General features: G+C 48.7%; 6 protein-coding genes across 6 annotated transcripts; 5 read left to right on the forward strand and 1 right to left on the reverse strand.

The window, feature by feature from the left end:
• Window positions 1–1,894: 1,894 nt before the first annotated feature.
• Window positions 1,895–3,879, forward strand: F5B22DRAFT_607539 (Eisosome component PIL1-domain-containing protein). Its single transcript, XM_047975011.1, has 4 exons — window positions 1,895–2,271; window positions 2,410–2,468; window positions 2,681–3,203; window positions 3,286–3,879. Coding segments are annotated over exons 2-4 (924 nt in total). The 5' UTR covers window positions 1,895–2,271; window positions 2,410–2,466; the 3' UTR covers window positions 3,685–3,879.
• A 116-nt stretch (window positions 3,880–3,995) lies between these two features.
• F5B22DRAFT_607542 (uncharacterized protein) lies at window positions 3,996–5,963 on the forward strand. The gene is made up of 2 exons (XM_047975012.1): window positions 3,996–4,300; window positions 4,357–5,963. Exons 1-2 carry the CDS (start codon window positions 4,117–4,119, stop codon window positions 5,646–5,648), a joined length of 1,476 nt encoding a protein of 491 aa, XP_047830507.1. The 5' UTR covers window positions 3,996–4,116; the 3' UTR covers window positions 5,649–5,963.
• A 151-nt stretch (window positions 5,964–6,114) lies between these two features.
• F5B22DRAFT_192651 (DNA-directed RNA polymerase) lies at window positions 6,115–7,480 on the forward strand. Its single transcript, XM_047969514.1, has 2 exons — window positions 6,115–6,225; window positions 6,280–7,480. The coding sequence occupies exons 1-2, from the start codon at window positions 6,169–6,171 to the stop codon at window positions 7,363–7,365; spliced, it is 1,143 nt and encodes a 380-aa protein (XP_047830508.1). The 5' UTR covers window positions 6,115–6,168; the 3' UTR covers window positions 7,366–7,480.
• On the forward strand, window positions 7,335–7,781 carry F5B22DRAFT_192662 (uncharacterized protein). The gene has a single exon (XM_047969515.1). It carries the CDS (start codon window positions 7,478–7,480, stop codon window positions 7,700–7,702), a length of 225 nt encoding a protein of 74 aa, XP_047830509.1. The 5' UTR covers window positions 7,335–7,477; the 3' UTR covers window positions 7,703–7,781.
• A 301-nt stretch (window positions 7,782–8,082) lies between these two features.
• Window positions 8,083–9,828, reverse strand: F5B22DRAFT_607546 (terpenoid cyclases/protein prenyltransferase alpha-alpha toroid). The gene is made up of 2 exons (XM_047975013.1): window positions 9,312–9,828; window positions 8,083–9,243 (listed from the first exon to the last, which is right to left on the reverse strand). The coding sequence occupies exons 1-2, from the start codon at window positions 9,673–9,675 to the stop codon at window positions 8,618–8,620; spliced, it is 990 nt and encodes a 329-aa protein (XP_047830510.1). The 5' UTR covers window positions 9,676–9,828; the 3' UTR covers window positions 8,083–8,617.
• Window positions 9,829–12,193: 2,365 nt separating this feature from the next.
• Window positions 12,194–14,444, forward strand: F5B22DRAFT_636513 (uncharacterized protein; the record flags this gene model as incomplete). The annotated part of the gene is made up of 3 exons (XM_047977293.1): window positions 12,194–12,845; window positions 12,925–13,698; window positions 13,750–14,444. The coding sequence occupies 3 exons, from the start codon at window positions 12,194–12,196 to the stop codon at window positions 14,442–14,444; spliced, it is 2,121 nt and encodes a 706-aa protein (XP_047830511.1).
• Between the last annotated feature and the right edge of the window lie 76 nt (window positions 14,445–14,520).

The following is a 14,520-nucleotide window of genomic DNA, read 5'->3' on the forward strand; positions in this document are numbered from 1 at the left end:
TCATGATGCTCTAATAGGTAGATACATTGGCCTCCTGTTCTCCCTCCCTGCATTTCGTAGATGTATGCCATCTGACAATACTATTATGGGTGATTAAAAACAAAGTCTGAGGCCACCTCTCACCGCGGCTGCCTTGATAGTCTGCCTTACGCAAATGACTTGACAAAAGACCAGATGACACGCCACGAACAGGGCTGTAAATAATATGGTGGCATGTAAAAATTCGCCACAAGCAACCTGCTAGCCTACCTTATTGGGAGCTATCTATCGTATAACTCGAGGGAGTGGCATAGAGTAACCTCTCAAAATCGTGGTGTGGGTGGAACAACTGCAGAAGAAATCGAGGATCTTGTCGCTAACACCAAGTAATAAGTCAAAGTTTTACATAGCGTAGCTACGCATCTCGTAACTCGTTGCACAAGTCTGCACGGTGATGGGGGGAGTAGGTATTCATTAGTTCGTACAGTTTGATATTCATCAGGCATATTGTACTGATTATCTAGCCGCATAGCCCACGCATATCCCTCGCCTTCTGTTTTCAACGAGGCATAGGCATTTGACGCATATATCGCGATGACCGAGGCTGTCGGCCACGTTATTCACACCATCAGCATGTTCGTCCTACGTAGAATAAGCACTATCCTGATCAGCCGGACTAAGGACTGGGGGCGGAGTAGTTTGACTTGACTCACCTCGCCAATCTCGGTGACAGATCCCAGGCTTTTCGATACCCCGTTCAGACCCCGTTGATCTCGGCTTGAAGCGAAAAGTGCTGCGTAGGCTTGGCGGGTTGTTGGACAAGGACCCTTGCCCACCTAAGCCACGTTTTCTTGACCGATTGACTGGATGAACGAGTGAGATGGAGGGAGGCCTACATACTCTAGATATATATTGATCAGATCTTGTGGTCTATGTCTTGTCCGCTCAGTAGTATATATATTTGAAGATCGGTCTCAACCCCCCATTTCTTATTCTCCCAGCATATCTCACTCTTAAGCTTTAACTTATTACATCAACCATTACAATAGTGTACATACCTATCCGACCTCGCCCATCACTCTACGGCGCTGCTATTGTCTGCTATCAGTGGCGGATTGAAATCTTGATATTTCTCCTCCATGCCGTACACAACTACCCACATCACGAGGTATTATCACCGCACAGAGCCAGAGACCATGTGTTTTCGTGCGGAGCCCTCACGCAAGTACTACTACCACGAGGAATACATTCCCGTTCGTCAACATCACGGGCATCACCATCACCATCACCATCCCCGTCCTCGAGTTGCAACGCCGGTGCATATCAGTTACCCACGGGTGAGCACAAGCAGCCACCGCCACAGCGGGCCAATCGTATATGAGCGCACCAGCCAGAGACGATACGGCTAATGTCAGCAAATGACGAACAAGCGATCAGTTCGATACAAAGGCTTTCGAGGATCTAGCTGAACATTACACCACATGGCCAGATAAGACATTTGCTATCACCAGGGCCCGCGTGTGTGTGCTTACGTCATTGGCGTACTTCGAGGCAACACCCCAATTCATCAACAAACACACCAACTACTTTCTCTATTCGTTTGAGACTTTTTGCTCAATTGGCCGTCTTTCAATTTATACTTGTATCTGTTGGTCATCTTCTATATCTTGTAATTCTCCGAAGAAAACGCCATTAATGCTCTGGTTCCTTATTATCTGCTCGGAATGAGTACCAATATCGATCGTTAGACTGTACATGGAGGGGTTATTATCTTTCTTGGTAGAACAATGGCAAGCGGGGTATCTACATGTATCATAAAGCTGAACCAGGTACAGGTCTAGGTGGTAGGCTACGTAGGGTACATGGATATATACTTACATAGGTCACGATATTGATTGCATCAACCAAAACCATGACATCAGTGGTGTGCCTGAATCCTATTGCCTTTTCGGCCAAGTATTTTGTTTTTGAGATGAGCTACCGTAGCACGCTTTGTCGCAATCAGATACGGTAGGTGCCCATGCACTGGGTAGGGAGAAAGAGTCTTTACCAATTATCAGCTATGACGTATTTACATGTTCTAAGAACCCCGGATTTTCTGAGCTGTGTGACGAATATGGCTCTCGAACGCCAGGGATCCTAGTATTCCTGAATAATGCTCCATCAACAAAAGCGTCAATAGCTACTGTCTAGACAAATCCTCGGCAACACGAACACTGCAGCTTCTAGAATTGAGCTTGCTGGCTGCTGGTATTGAGCATCACCGCAAAGACCCACTACTGGTAGTTAGCTGTAAGTAAGCATCGATACTTCCCAGCTTGCACCTGTGTGATGGCACGAGCATGAGGAAGGATGAGCGTCCGTGCAACATATCCCGTAGACGGTTACTCCTACAGTCAGGAAGGAGGCAGTCTAATAACACATCAGTAGCTATTACAGTGAATTGCCCGACATCTGCCTGATCGCTTTCAGACCCAGAGACACATCATGTAGGTCACCACAATGGATTTGTTCTTCAGAAGCAGTTCCAAAGGCGTGGCGGAACTCGAGAGGAAACTCCCGCGATCGCCTCTGGCCTATTCCACACCACAGCCAAAGTCGAGCAGAAGGGCCTCGCTAGACTTGATTTACGTGTACCTATCTCGAACCCTACTTCAACTCTAACGAACTCGATATGCTGTGACACTAACTCTCAAACTAGGAACCGGTCATTGTCAATCCGTTCCGGCAAGGGAAACGCCAATTCTTCTTCGCCTACGCACCGGAAAGGGTTCTCATTCGCTTCGCTCCGCGGAACGATCCAGCCCGAACTCTCCCGCAGGCTCTATCGTCTAATCAAGTCAACCAACAACCTCATCTCAGCACATGAGACGGCGGGAAAAGAACGTAGCACGATTGCTCAAGAGCTTTCAGAGTGGGGCGAGCAAACGCAAGATGAGGGAGTCTCCGACATCAGTGACAAGATCGGCGTCATCCTCAGCGAGCTAGGTGCACAAGAGGATAGCTACGCTCATAATCTTGACGACGCCCGCGGCATTCTCAAAACGATCCGTAACACCGAAAAGAGTGTGCAGCCGAGCCGTGACAACAAAGGGAAGATTGCCGACGAGATACAGAAGCTCAAGGCCAAGGAGCCCCAAAGCACAAGACTCGTCATCCTCGAGCAGGAGTTGGTGAGGGCAGAAGCAGAGAACTTGGTAGCTGAAGCACAGCTGACAAATGTCGTGCGTTTATACCCTACGTTTAATGACATAGTATCCTTCGAGAACAGCACTTATTCGCTGACCATCGCGACCATGGAAATAGACTCGTAAGAAGCTAAGGGAAGCGTACGAAGCAGAGTTTGCAGCTGTTATAGAGCGCGCTGAAAAGCAAATCATTCTCGCAAAGCATGGGAAGCGTTTGCTGACCCTCCTTGACGACACTCCAGTGACACCAGGTGATGCGAGAAGAGAATACGAACACGGAGGTGCCGCCCGACAAGTCCTCAACGACGCTGAGGACGACCTCAAGAGCTGGGAGAAGAACCGGGAGAACGCATACATGGAGCAAGAAGCAGCAGACTTTGGCACCGGCAGTGGAAATTCACGAAGAGGCGAGGATTCCACCAAGGGCAGTGGCACGGAAACATTGGCGGACCAGGGGACCAAGCCCGACAATGAAGAATATACCTTGGCACCTTCGACTCCCTCCCGGGAGGAATAGCATCTTGGTGTTCGGGTTGGAAGCTAATGGTGAAGGTACTAAAGCAAAGTAAGCAGGTTAGGATTGGAGCTGGCTGTTAAATATCTGTAATTGGGCTTGTTGTACGGATATCTATACTGCCTGCGGGTAGGGGCTTTGGTAGAGCATTGTGTATCAAGTTGTCTTTGTAAATTGAGAAAAGGATATCATACTGCCATTACTTTTTGACATCCGAGCTTACGCACTTAGGAAGGCCGGCATGTTGTGGGTAATCTTCGGGCGATGATATACTAATCCAGGGAGCTCGGGAGCTACCTAACCTTGCAACCTCAGCCCGGTATGGATTGGCACTGACTCTTGGCATGAGCTACCTTCTACCTAGGTATATCCAGGTATTTTTCGATCATCATCCCACTACCGATGGGTGTTTGAAGTGCTGTGCAAGCAAGCAGCATGGACGCAATCAAGCTAGCAACTCGACGCCTGCGATTGTCGCCACTAAATATATGCAGAAGCTGCAACAGGAAGCTGAAGCAATCGCTGGCTAGATCATATGCGACTGCTCCCCAACCTGACATCTACGATGTTGTCTGTATTGGTGGCGGGCCAGCGGGCCTCAGTCTTCTTGCTGCATTGAGTATGTCTCGTTGATATGCGAATTCGAAGACCCGGCACTAAGTACGGTATTTACAGAGGCAAACCCCATCACCGCCGATCTACGGGTGGCGCTCGTCGAAGCTCAGGACCTAGGCAAGCTACGGTCATGGCAGCTCTCCCCCGATAGCTTTTCGAATCGCTGTAGCTCTCTCACGCCGTCTTCAGCCAAGTTCCTCGACCAGATTGGTGCCTGGAGGCATTTACAACGAGATCGAGTTCAGCCATACCACGAGATGCAAGTCTGGGATGGTGTATCGGATGCGCGCATTGAATTTGACTGGGCGCCAGGGTCGGCTACAAACGGACGTACCATCGCATATATGATTGAGAACCTAAACCTTACATCGGGTCTCCTAAAACGTATCGACGAGCTCAGTGGCATTACGACGTTCAACAGCGCTCGTGTAGAGAATATTACCCTAGGCGAAGAGACAGAGGAGCTGGATCTCCGGCAGTGGCCGATTGTTCATCTTGGTGGAGGGAAGCAACTAGCAGCTCGGCTACTCGTCGGTGCAGACGGGGCTAACAGTCCGGTGAGAACCTTTGCCGGTATTGATAGCAAGGGTTGGGATTACGGACGCCACGGCGTTGTCGCGACGTTAGAGTTAGAAGGCAACGGCTGGGCTGGAGACGACATGAAGATTGCCTACCAGAGGTTTCTACCCACAGGGCCAATTGCCATGCTACCTCTTCCCGGCAATCGCTCAACCCTCGTCTGGTCTACGACACCACAAAATGCGGCATTGTTGAAGAGCATTTCGGCAAAAGATTTTATCGCTCTTGTCAATGCTGCCTTTCGTCTCAGCCCCGTGGATTTGCGATTCATGCACACGATGAGTTCGGGACATGAGGGAGAATTAGCTTGGAGGCTGCAGCACACGCGGTTCAACGCCCAATCCGTACCACAGAATGTCGTCGGCGTACAGGAGGGCACTGTCGCGTCTTTCCCCCTGAGAATGCGCCACGCAGATACCTATATCGGCGAGCGCGTAGCATTAGTAGGTGATGCTGCGCACACTATCCATCCACTTGCCGGCCAAGGTCTCAACCAAGGACAAGGTGATGTAGAAACCCTAGCCAAGACCATCGACTACGCGGTATCACACGGCCAGGATATTGGAGCGCGTATGTCCTTGGAATCATACACCTCGGAACGATACGTTGCAAATCACATCATGCTCGGTGTAGTAGACAAGCTGCATAAGCTATATTCGGTTGAGAGCGGGCCGCTTGTCCCGCTGCGCTCATGGGGTTTGAGCGCCGTCAATGCGATGGGGCCTCTCAAGGGATTCTTTATGCAGCAAGCTGCTGGCACCAAACTATTCTAAGCCTACGCTGACTGACTGTATTAGTATTTAGGCCCGTATCATTGTTGCTCACTGTCACTTTTTGGTGTATTCTAAACTGTACAAGTAGCAGGCCGTAGTAGCTATCGGCTGGGATCTGACAAGAATTTGCTCTGATCTGGCTGAACTAAATTAATAGATACATAGACATCAAAGGCTCCAACCATGTGCAAGGTTTGTGCCAGCTCTAATTCATCTCAGCAGCGTATACTCATATAGAATATACTTCAAAATGTTCGACCTTTTCGCAAGTTTACTATTTCTATAGAGTGAAGATAATTTTTACATTCAAACCAGTCAGTTGATGCAGGGAGTCAGTGAGGTAGATCGATTAGATGGGTGGGGGGTCCCTGGTCAGCTAGACTAAGCGCCCGGAATAGGTGCAACTTATCTTATTTACTGTTATCGATAACCCCGGCCCTCTCCAACTTTTTTCCTTTGGATAACATAGCTCTTTCAACTCACCCCACCATCCATAGAGACCACACTTATAGACGAGATTATGGCACCTTCTTCTGGACGACGAGTGCCGAGCGCTGCAGAGGTCGAGGAGCGCAATGTAGGTTCATTATTGTTCGCACTCTTCGTAGTCGGATACTGACCACTTTACTAGACCGTCGGTATCAATAAAGAAACCGTAACGAACACCGTCTCAGACGACTATCCTGAAAACTATGCAAACGAAGAACATGCCTGGGACAAGGAGGAATTCCGCCGCAAGTTCAGGATACAGTTTCATCAAAATGACCAATTCGAATCCCAATTCTCCCTCATTGGCGTCGATGCCTCCATCGCCAATGCTTTTCGCAGGATAATGATCGCCGAGATCCCCACACTCGCCATCGAGACAGTTTTCGTTAATAACAACACATCGGTGATCCAAGACGAGGTCCTCGCGCACCGGCTTGGCCTTATTCCCTTCACAGGTGGCAAGAAAGGTCTGCGCGAGTTCATGGGGTTCTGGCGCAAGCCTGGTCCCGAAGAGGACGCATATGCGACGACCTACGATACAAACACGGTTAGTTTAAAGCTCGCCGCAAAATGTACACGCAAAAAGGATGTGCCAAAGGACGCCAGAGACCCTCTAGTGCTTTACGATAATGCGCACATCTACGCGCGGGACATAGTCTTCGAGCCCCTTGGCGGCCAAGCCAAGTGGTTTTCGGGCGAAGACACCATCCGCCCAGTCAATCCCGATATTCTAATCGCGAAGATGCGTCCCGGGCAGGAGATCGATATCGAGATGCACATGCATAAAGGCTTTGGCTGGGATCACGCCAAATACTCGCCCGTCGCCACCGCAAGCTACAGGTTAATGCCAAAGATCACAATCCTGCGGCCAATCCTGGGCGCCGAGGCCGAGAAATTTGCTGGTTGTTTCATACCCGGCGTTATCAGTCTCGAGAAAGTGACTAAACAAGAAGCGAAGCAACAAGGAAGTGGATACGAAGGTCACGAAGGCGAACTGAAGGCCGTCGTTAAAGACCCCATGCGGGATACTGTCAGCCGCGAAGCGCTGCGACATCCGGAATTCGAAGGCAAAGTTACGCTAGGCCGCAGAAAAGATCATTTTATCTTCTCCGTCGAAAGCGCGGGGCAGTGGGATAGCGACGAGCTATTCATAGAATCCGTCAAGACGCTAAAAAAGAAGTGTGGGATCCTGAGACCGCAGGTCACGAACATGGTTCAAACTTTTTAAATGGCTAAGCGCTGGCGACGGACGTTTGCATAGGTGAGATCGATAATCCCTCAGGGGTATCTGTTCTGCGCCTATACGATTCGCATATTGATGGCAACACATATAGACGTCGATGGAAGAGGTATACTTCATCTTCTGCTTTCTTCCTTTTTTCCTTCTTGATGTTTTGCGTGCATGTGCGGACGGAGTTCTGCTGCAGAATGGACAGGCGTTATTTCGGATGTTTCATATCAAAAAGAAATCAAGGCTCCAGTCCTGGCTTCCTGCTTGGAAGTGCCATCTATTTGTATTCCTGACACGCAACGGTGAATTAAATCGTGACACTGCAAACAGGTAGAGTCGAACTCTACTACACAATGCTTATTTATAAAGTACCCCGTAAATATATCATGATCATATGCCATCTGTGTCAGCTTGTAAATGTCGTTCGCGACCCTTTGGTACAGATGCCACATGTTTATTTCAACGCAAAGGTCTCTCTGTGTTTAGGTACGCTCTAGGATACACTTGACATTCTCACGCGACCCCTTACAATCTGGCACGACTATGAGTCCCAAAGGAGTCTTGGTAAAGTAAGAACCTGTGGCAGCAGGATTACTGATGAAGGAGTCCGAATTGACTCCTCCAAATCGGATTCAATTGGCCAATGAAATAGCCAATTTCCATAGATATGTGCCATTACAAATAAAGTACAATACTTAGGTATTAGTAGGGGGGCCTTTAGCTGTCACCATGCTATCATTTTCTCAGCAAGGTCGATAACTCCCCATGAGATGTCTGATGATTGGTATACCCAAGTAGTTATTCACTTAGGACAAATGTTTTATTCCAAGAGACTCCGGGACATGAAGAAAAATCGAATGATCAGTGGAGTGCGACACCCTAATGACTGTATAAATCAACGTTGCACTCGACTGGAACATTATCTCATTGCAAGTACATGTCTCAATGATATATAATGACTTTACATGAATGGCTTGATAGCCTACTGACTGGTGTACAATATGCTTTGCTTAATCATGGACATCACATGCGTTTTCTGCCCCGGCACAACACTAAACGTCTGGGGATGGATCCTACTTCTCCTTTATCTCCACTCCAAAGCCATGGAGTTGAATGTGTAGCAAGAGGTGAGGTTAACCAGCCACAAGAGTGGGGATATGCGTTTTATTCTAGTTGGATGAGTGTATTGGAAAGTCAAAAATAGTTCATCTAACATGGCAAACAGCGTATCTCGCTCCTTTGGATTGGTCTAAGTCTGCTTGCCTATTATACGCTGAATCGTGGATTTTGGTAGGCAGTACACAGGGTCAATATCATCCAGACCGGGGTAACCTAAAAGGCTCAAGCCGGTGAGACCGAAAAGCGTATGCCAGACATCGACCATGTTACCAGGTCGGTCCGATATGCCGCCATTCTCGATATCTTGAGATTGCAGGATGAAGCCGATGAGTTTCTCTCGATCGATCCAGTGTGCGCGGTCAATCATCGAGAGACTACTCAAGACCCACCAGCTATAGCAAACGTCTTCTTTCTTCTCTGGTCGGCCGTTCAAGCCACCGTTTGGAAGCTGTCGCTCGCTCAACCACCCAGCTAGCCTGTCTACATCGATCAGGTCTTGTCTCTTGGCTATAGTAAGCGCAGCTACACAGGTGAAGATCTGACCGGAATGCGACTCGTCGCCCGGGTTGACACCATATCCGCCGTCGAAGTTGGCGCAAGCAGCAACGTGTTTCACTGCCTTGTCGACGTCGACTAGATGTAGCATGTCAAGAAGGGATAAGGCATTCAGTGCTCCGTACAGGAAGCGAGTGTCTTCTTCTCCCCATTCGTCACCAGCGAAGGTGCCCTTTTCTCGATCCTGTAGTCCTGCCATGACTGGCAAGTACACTTTTATTAGTTTTGCCAATCCGATGAGCCGGACGCAGCTAGCCAGTCTGACTCACATTGCGCAACCTTCAGCTTGCCGGTGCCGCGCGTCTCAAGCTCGTCAAAGGCGTCGACCAGAGCAAGAATCTGCACAGCGCTGACGGTGTAGAGCATGTGTGCATCGTGGCCTGGTGCAGCACCGAACCCCCCATTTTCATGTTGACATGATAAGACAAAGTCGACTGTCTCGTCTCGAGGAAGCGCATTGGGATGCCTGAGGAGGTGTAGTGCAGTCAATCCCCAGTAGAGCCCATTTAAACGCAGATGCTCGGTAAGCCAGTAATCGTACTCGTCCTTTCTTGTGTCTAGACTTTGTATATACTTGACGTGTTGGGCTGTGGCAAGCTGTAGTTCCTCTGGTAGTTGATTCAAGCCCGCCATCTCTGGGACTATGAGGCTTACTCAAACTATGGGCTCCAAGTACCTTGGTTCTTAGGATGATAGTATCAAACACATGGGTTGACGATATTCGCCAACTGATTGTCGACCATGGTGAGGAAGAAGAAGTGAGAGGTGGGGTGGGAGGGGAACCTACAGGCTACAGTGCAATGACAAGAGATACCTACCCATGTATCTGCCATGTACATGTTGTTGCCTGCTCTAAGTACCGGTACAGCGTACTAAGTATGCAGAATAGACGACGAACCCCAGAAGGGGAGTACCGGGTATGTACCCACGTACTATTAATTACCTACCTACGTAGGTATCTTACGAAGTATGTTAGGTGCCTAAGGTAAGCAAGACAGCCGAAGGTGATATAAATAGCTGCACCTATATGTACTTAAGTAAGTATGTATGGATTTCAATCATACAGCCAAGCATGGGGTTGTCTTGCTTCAAGTTGTTCTAGAACACGGTGCCTGTATGCCTCAGCAGCAGCAGCAGCGATAGGCCATCGATAATGTACGGAACATCCCATCGCATTGTTCTCACAGCATTGGTACTCTAGTAATCCTAGCTACCTGGTAGCCTTAAGCCTATCTATCTACCTATCTATTGCATACCTACTCTACTATGTAGGCATCGAACTGCTGCAATAAATCTCATACTATGTATTGTCACCTACAAGCTGGAAGGGTTGAACGCATGTTACCACAGGTTAGTGTCCTTAGATATGACGTAAGGGTCAGACACTGCTACTGTATGGGAGTGCTGTAGATAGGTAGGTAGGTAGGTATCTCTCTGTCTCAGCACTTTGGTGCTGGCTGTTTCTATTTCTACCTACCTTCTTTCCTCATCTTTTCTCTACATTTTTACATCGGGTTGGTGACTGTTGGGGGCTCTTCTAACGTTGCGGATTCTTCGAGGTACTTTGGTACTAATTTGTGATAGAGCTTTGAGGAGACCCAGGGTCTGGCGCGTTTCAGATATCAAGTGGGGTTGTGTTTTTGGTTCACGAGACCCCTGTCAAGCCTTCTCTATCTGGACTAGGCAATAGCTTCGTCGCCAATGCAAACTCCCCCGAGACCCCCTGCTGAGTGTGGTATTCTTGGCACTGCGGGAGGCGCACAACAGAGCCAAAGATACATTCTGTCCAAGTACATACCTACTGTATGTACAGTAGGTGTATGACAGCCTTGGAGATGGATCACCACCTTCTCTACTTACTGCTAGTACCTACAAACCATGCACTACTATACTATGTATGTAGATATGTATGTAGGCTTCTGTCTAGTTGTGGATTTGATGCTTTGTGCATAACTGCTATGTTGGTATAGTATTACGAATGCCAGCGGCGTGTTCTTGCGTAAGGTGTGTACGTACTACTGCTTGGTATTGAAGACGGAGGCAACTCTAAGTAGAACTGAGTCGTATTCAAGTGGACTCGACCGAACCCTCTATCGTACTTATAGAGTATCCTGACCTACCTAGTGCATTACGTAGCAGGTAGCGCTAATTATCTGTATTCTATCTCAACGGTCAGATATATTACATATTTGAGGTAGATATAAGATTACTAAGTGCTTAGGTGGTGAAAGAATGAGTCCTAAAGGAGTTCCAAGTCTAGCATACACACGCTACTTGCAGTGGTAGCACCTACCTACCTAAGTGAATACCTAGGTATCTACCTCCTAGGTACCTATAGGTAGATTTAGTGCTCAAATAAAGGAGAATCCCTGGGTACCGAAAGTACCCTACCTCTATGTATAAAGGTATGGTATGTACCTACGTAATTCTAGGTTGCACTGCGCACCGAGTAAGTACCTACCTACCTATGTAGGTACGTACTTCGTGGGCAGGTAACATTTCCCACGTCCTTGACCCCCTAGCGATCTGTACAGGTAACGACCATACTGCCCCCGTCCATCGCTCATCATGAGCCAAGCTTTTAGACCTCCTAAAGTCACCTGGCATCCTCTCTAATTGTTACCAATGCCTCTCAAGCATCTTGCGCCTCGGTAACAGAACAAATGCGTCGCAGGCAACCGAATCTTCCGCCATTCTCAGAATCTATGCACATTGGATTGTCCAACTACCTCTGTCTTGCCTAAGGCAAGTATCGCTCAGCCATCTTGTCTCTGGCCTGTTGGTATTGGCCGGTCGTTGCATTGGTGTATTGGGCCACTCTAATGGTGGGTGATTTTGGGGTTTCGTCGCGGGTTTCAACAATCTACAAAGTATTTTACCGCTACCAATCAGTTAAGCGCAACCAGCCTGACACCACCCCCAGGAGTTAGGAATTGGAATTGGGTAATTCTGATACAACATTCCACCGACGCGCGAGACGAACAGCCTGTTCCTTGCCATCCTCCCGTCTGCGGCAGCGCGTATAATCCGTTTATTTTTGAACTTGGTCCGATGCCTGCTCAGCTGCCAGCGAGCCAATAATACCCGGATACCTCCCTCCATTGCTCAAATTGGCTTGCGGCGGCCGTACAACGCCGCCACACATGCAATAATGGGACGCAGGTCCGCACCTCAGCCGCTGGCTTTGGCTGAAGACGTTTCCTCATCTGCTCTCAGCGAGGAATCCAAGGGCCCGCTCCCCTCCACTGCCACTACCGCTGCCACGCTTGCTTCTCCCGAATCCACTGCCCCGGGTATCACAGACAGACCAAGCCCGAGCTCTTTATTCGCCCCCGATAACACTCTTCAAGTCCTGTCACCGAGTCTCTCGAACAAGTCGCCCAAATCTCCTCGCTCTCCTTTCAGTAAATTCAACCCGACTAGGAGGCCGCAAACCCGGCAAGGGGAGCCCCGGTCGCTCCCAGTCGAAGAATCCCCGCCGCCGCTGCCCTTGCGCTCTGCCGACGATACGCATCTCCTTCGCAAGGAACCCAATTATTCTAACCATAACCCACAGAACACACCCGCTGTATCATCTATTAGTCAGTCTACGACGTCGCCCAATTTGTCCCTGGTCCAAGGCCGCAACGAAGAGAAGCACACGAGGAGTGGTAGCCGGTTCTTCAACTTTGGGAAGGGCGCAAGGTCCAACAACCAACTTCAGCCACATACCCACACTGCGAGCAATAGTGAGGCTATGTCGCGAGGCCTCGATTTACCTATAATGGCAGAAAGAGTTCCGAGCAAATCCTCCAAAAATTCCGGTGCGTCACATAAGGGACAACGATTACAAGCCCCCCACTTACGTTTCTGTAAATGCTGACTGTTTTTGTAAACCTTTAGACCAATCTTCTCCTGACTTAACGATACAAAAACCTGCACCTGTTTTGGCAGCAAAATCAGATGTACCTCTACCAGCTACTAGTGAACATGAGCCGGCAACGTTGAAAAAGAGCAAGCCGAAGCCATTTACATTATTAGGTCGCAATAGATCATTTAAAGAGCAGGATGGTCAAAATCTACAGCCTAATGTTACAATTCAAATGACCGAACCGGAGAAAGCGGCACACTTCGATGAGCACCCACCACTCAAGACGGCCCCAATTAATCCGGAGGCACATGATAGGTCTTTTAGAAATATGATGAATTCGTCCACGCGCAATCATTCGGCAGATCGGGCCTTTCGTGATACGTCATCGCATAAAGAATATCGCAATGATAAAGAAAATAGGAGCCAGCCTCCTTCCATCAAAGACAACGGCGCCTCTACATTTTTCGGCGGACTCAGGAGTTCAGGTAGCCGAGCCGCCGACATGATCAGTAAGGGTTTATTTGGAAAAGGTGGCCGCAGTGCCAGTACCTCTGAGAGGGAACCAGTGGTGGACGATGAGCACTATATCCTCAAAGTTATCAATCTGCCACTAGTTGAGCAGACACGCAAGACTAGAATCTCAAAGAGATTGGAAGAATCGCGAGACAAGACAGAATTCTGGATGCCCGCCTTTCCCTGGCGAGCCATAGATTATCTCAACTTCAACGGCACTGATGTGGAAGGTCTCTACCGCGTTCCTGGAAGTGGCCCGCAGATTAAGAAGTGGCAGCGGAGATTTGACGAAGGTATGTATTCCGATCCTAATGTTCTTGACCCCCAAACTGACTTGATTTGAGAATATGACGTCGATCTCTTCGCTCAAGATGATCTCTACGATATAAATATAATTGGTTCTATGCTGAAAGCCTGGCTTCGTGAGCTACCAGATGAGCTCTTTCCGAAAGAAGCCCAGGAGCGTATCTCCCGAAACTGTGCTGGCTCTGAAAAGGTGCCACAAATGCTCATTGACGAACTGTCGAATCTTCCACCATTCAAATATTACCTCCTTTTCGCTGTTACCTGCCATCTCAGCCTGCTTTTAGCTCATTCCGATAAGAACAAAATGGACTTCCGAAATCTTTGCATCTGTTTTCAGCCCTGTATGAAGATAGATGCATTTTGTTTCAAGTTTCTCGTTTGCGACTGGCGCCTCTGCTGGCAGGGCTGCAGGAACGAGGCCAAGTACATTGAAGAAGAATACAAACTGTTTCAACAGCCTTTGCCCCGAGGTCTTGCGGGGGGAAACGAATCGCCTGACGATCGCACTATCTCCTCTTCCGATGGCAGCAAATGCTCAGTACATACTACCGAAGTGCATAATGGAAAACCGAAGAAAAAGGCACTGGCCTCTAGCCAATCGAGTGGAAATCTGACAGCTGACTATTCGTCGTCTTCGCCTAATCAATCCATTGACCGAGAAGTTCCCTCACAGCAAACCCGGGAACTACGGCCATTATCTCCCATCAAGCCGTTGTCACCAATGAACTTCTAAATGATCATACATATGATATGTTCTATGTTAATCTGACACCACGGAAAGTGATGCTATTTGAGAGCGCTGTGGATGG

This window comes from Xylaria bambusicola (assembly GCF_022495145.1).
Source record: "Xylaria bambusicola strain CBS 139988 unplaced genomic scaffold F5B22scaffold_22, whole genome shotgun sequence".
NCBI classification, from domain to species: domain Eukaryota; kingdom Fungi; phylum Ascomycota; class Sordariomycetes; order Xylariales; family Xylariaceae; genus Xylaria; species Xylaria bambusicola.

Excerpts from the sequence above, each read along its gene's own strand:
- F5B22DRAFT_192651 (XM_047969514.1), top strand. The coding sequence starts at position 6,169 with ATGGCACCTTCTTCTGGACGACGAGTGCCGAGCGCTGCAGAGGTCGAG. Across the intron at positions 6,226-6,279 it reads CAGAGGTCGAGGAGCGCAAT|ACCGTCGGTATCAATAAAGA; the intron begins GTAGGTTCATTA and ends CCACTTTACTAG.
- F5B22DRAFT_607542 (XM_047975012.1), top strand. The coding sequence starts at position 4,117 with ATGGACGCAATCAAGCTAGCAACTCGACGCCTGCGATTGTCGCCACTA. Across the intron at positions 4,301-4,356 it reads CAGTCTTCTTGCTGCATTGA|AGGCAAACCCCATCACCGCC; the intron begins GTATGTCTCGTT and ends CGGTATTTACAG.
- F5B22DRAFT_607539 (XM_047975011.1), top strand. Across the intron at positions 3,204-3,285 it reads AAGCACAGCTGACAAATGTC|ACTCGTAAGAAGCTAAGGGA; the intron begins GTGCGTTTATAC and ends CCATGGAAATAG.
- F5B22DRAFT_192662 (XM_047969515.1), top strand. The coding sequence starts at position 7,478 with ATGGAAGAGGTATACTTCATCTTCTGCTTTCTTCCTTTTTTCCTTCTT.
- F5B22DRAFT_607546 (XM_047975013.1), bottom strand. The coding sequence starts at position 9,675 with ATGGCGGGCTTGAATCAACTACCAGAGGAACTACAGCTTGCCACAGCC. Across the intron at positions 9,244-9,311 it reads CAAGCTGAAGGTTGCGCAAT|TCATGGCAGGACTACAGGAT; the intron begins GTGAGTCAGACT and ends TGTACTTGCCAG.